Source organism: Merops nubicus, unplaced genomic scaffold (genome assembly GCF_000691845.1).
Source record: "Merops nubicus isolate BGI_N331 unplaced genomic scaffold, ASM69184v1 scaffold35218, whole genome shotgun sequence".
NCBI classification, from domain to species: Eukaryota; Metazoa; Chordata; class Aves; order Coraciiformes; family Meropidae; genus Merops; species Merops nubicus.
In genome coordinates, this window is record NW_008624298.1 from 386 (window position 1) to 3,171 (window position 2,786).

Here is a 2,786-nt window from a genome sequence, read left to right on the forward strand (position 1 = left end):
CCCAGCCCCCCCCGTGGCACCCGGGCAGAGGGCACGGAGGCAGGGGTGGGGGACTGGGGAGCTGGGGTGAAGGGAGAGGGGAGAGGAGTAAAGTTGCATGTGTCTGTGTGTGTGTCCCTTCAGAGTGTGGGGGGCCACTGACTGCCTTGGAGGGGCACTTCTCCACCCCAAACCACCCCCGGCCGTACCCACACCAGCAGGCGAGAGGAGGGACGCCGGTGGGATGGAGGCTGGAGCAGGGTGAGGGTGGGCAGGGAGGATGGGGAGAGCTGGGGGTGCCCCTGCCTGGCTTCACGGGGGTCGCTGCCTCTGGCAGATCTTGGTGCCCGTGGGCCACGTCATCGACCTGCACTTCCACAACTTCAGCCTGGAGTCTCACGAGGACTGCAGCTTCGACTTCGTGGAGGTGCACGACAGCACAGGCACGGGGGCTGCCAGCCTCATGGGCAGGTAGGGGCACACCCCTGGTACCTCCAGCCCTGCTGCACCTAGCCCGGGCACACCGGGCTACCGTGGCTCAGTTGGGGAAACTGAGGCACGGGGCAGCCACCAGAGGACAGGGTTTGGGAAGGGGTTGGTCCATCCTGCTGGTCCACCCTGACCACGTCCCGTGCCCCACGACCCTGGCAGGTTCTGTGGCCACCAGCTGCCGCCCACCCTGACCTCCTCACGCCATGTCATGACTGTCCTCTTCGTGGCAGATGAAGGAGTGGCAGATGATGGGTTCTTTGCCACCTACCAAGCCCGCAATGCCACAGAGAGTAAGTTGCCAATGTGCAGTCCCTTGTCCTTGGGGGTCTTCCAGGCCAGACTGGACAAAGCCCTGGAAAAAAATGCTCTCACCCCATCGCTGACCCTGCTTGGAACAGGAGGTTGGGCTGCAGGCCCCTGGGGTCCCTGCTCACCTGAATTACCCTTTAATCCTATTGATCCTAGCCACAGGGGTGTGGCCTGGAAGGGCTCACCTGCACACAGGCACAATCCATCACCTGAGGGCTGGGAATTTGGGATCCCCCTAAGCTGGGCCAGTGATGGTCACCCACTGGCCATGGCTGCCTGCTGGCAGTGCTCTGAAACTGCTCGCTTGAGTGTCCCCTGGCTGTGAGGAAGAAGAGCAGAGACAGGGGTGGCCAGCAGGGGAACAGGCTGAATTCTAGCCCAAGCCCTGCTGCACTGGCCCCTCTCACCTTCCAGAGACCTGCAGCCCTGCAGAGTTCTCCTGTGGCAACGGGGAGTGCCGGGCGCTGGAGTCTGTGTGTGACGGGTGGCACGACTGCCCCGATGGCACCGATGAGCTGAACTGTACTGGGGTCTCCTACCCAGCCTTTGGTGAGTGCCAGCCCTGGGTGCTCCACTCAGCACCCACCTCCCTGAGCCTGCCTGGCCTGGGAGACACGCTGGCAGCTGGCCCGTGGCTGGTGGGCATTGCTGCTCTGAGAAGTGAAGCCCCTCCCCCTGTGGCAGGATCTGTCTGCGAGCCCGTGGAAGTGGAGATGTGCCTGGGGCTGGGCTACAACGACACCTCCTTCCCCAACATCTGGCTGGCCATCCCGGACCAGGAGGGAGCCGCCGAGGTGCTGCAGGACTACCAGGTGAGCTGCGAGGGGGCTGGACTCGGGTCTGCCTGCAGCTCAGCACCCCGGGCTGGGCTCAGGGCTCCTCTCCTGCAGACGCTGATGGAGCTCGCCTGCTACCAGCACCTCCGGCTCCTCATCTGCAGCCTCTTCGTGCCCAAGTGCACCCCGGATGGGGGAGTGCTGCAGCCCTGCCGAGCCGTCTGCCTGGCCGCCGAGCTGCGGTGCCAGCACTCCCTCGGCCTCCTTGGCATCCTCTGGCCCATCAACTGCAACATCCTGCCCGACTCCAATGACCCCGTGGAGTGCTTCCAGCCCTGACCGGGCAAGAGAGAAGGAGCAGGGGCTGCAGCAGCCTCCCCAAAGCCACCCTTCTGCCCCAAATGTCTCTCCCGCGGCAAGCACCCAGCTGCTGGGGTGGCCCCCGTGGCTCCTCGCCTGCCCTGGGGTCAGCCCCGGGGCTCAGCACCCTGCTCAGTGCCTGGATGCCGTGGGCTTGCCGACAGAAAGAAGTGCCTGGAGAGCAGATGTCCCTTCCCAGCCTCGCTGCAGGGAAAGGCTTGTGCTGGAGGGGCTGTGCTGGGGACACCATGCAGGGCTGCCCTGCCAAGCAGCAGGACAGTGAGGAGAAGGTTGAGCACTGCTGCCCCATCCTCAGCCAAGCCCAGTGCGTGGTTCCCAGCTCCCTTCCCTCCTTCAGCCCCTCCAGCCTGTGCACAGCCTCCTCCTACAGCCCTCAGGCAGCTGGCAGCCTGGCAGGGGAAGGGTTAATGCTCCCTAAATGGAGAAATGCTGGGCTGAGGTGAGCTGGGCTGCAGGCAGAAGAGCAGCCCAGGGCTGCCCGTGCCCTGCGGCCCCAAAGCCAGCAGAATAAACCTCGTGAGCAACAGACAAACCTGATGGAGCAGGTGGCTCATTTGGGGAGAGTCTATGTGTGGATCCTGCCCGACCCTAGGGGAAACTGAGGCATGGGCCACGGGAGGGAAGCCAGGGCTGGGGTGATGGGTCTGAGGAGGAATGGAGGGTGCAGGGGAGGCTGCCTGTCTGCAGCCAGGAAGGGGGCTGCTGGCTGAGGATCTTGCAGGTCCCCGGGGAGAGGAATGGGACTCAGAGCAGGTCAGGCGTGTGACCCCATGGTGCAGGGAGGGGATACTGCTCCACCAAGGGCTGTGGCCCTGCTGGCTGAGCTGGCCAGGCTGGCTTCAGGCCACC

At 64.7% G+C, this 2,786-nt stretch overlaps 1 protein-coding gene across 1 annotated transcript in view; it reads left to right on the forward strand.

The window, feature by feature from the left end:
* The window catches only part of MFRP (membrane frizzled-related protein), a gene marked incomplete at its 5' end in the record, with an annotated part of 2,271 nt that extends 376 nt beyond the window's left edge, over positions 1-1,895 (forward strand). Inside the window, 6 exons of the mRNA XM_008945348.1 lie at positions 124-202; positions 304-450; positions 631-761; positions 1,195-1,329; positions 1,465-1,592; positions 1,671-1,895. Coding sequence (XP_008943596.1) covers positions 124-202; positions 304-450; positions 631-761; positions 1,195-1,329; positions 1,465-1,592; positions 1,671-1,895 — 845 coding nt within the window. The remainder of the gene's footprint in view (positions 1-123; positions 203-303; positions 451-630; positions 762-1,194; positions 1,330-1,464; positions 1,593-1,670) is intronic.
* Between the last annotated feature and the right edge of the window lie 891 nt (positions 1,896-2,786).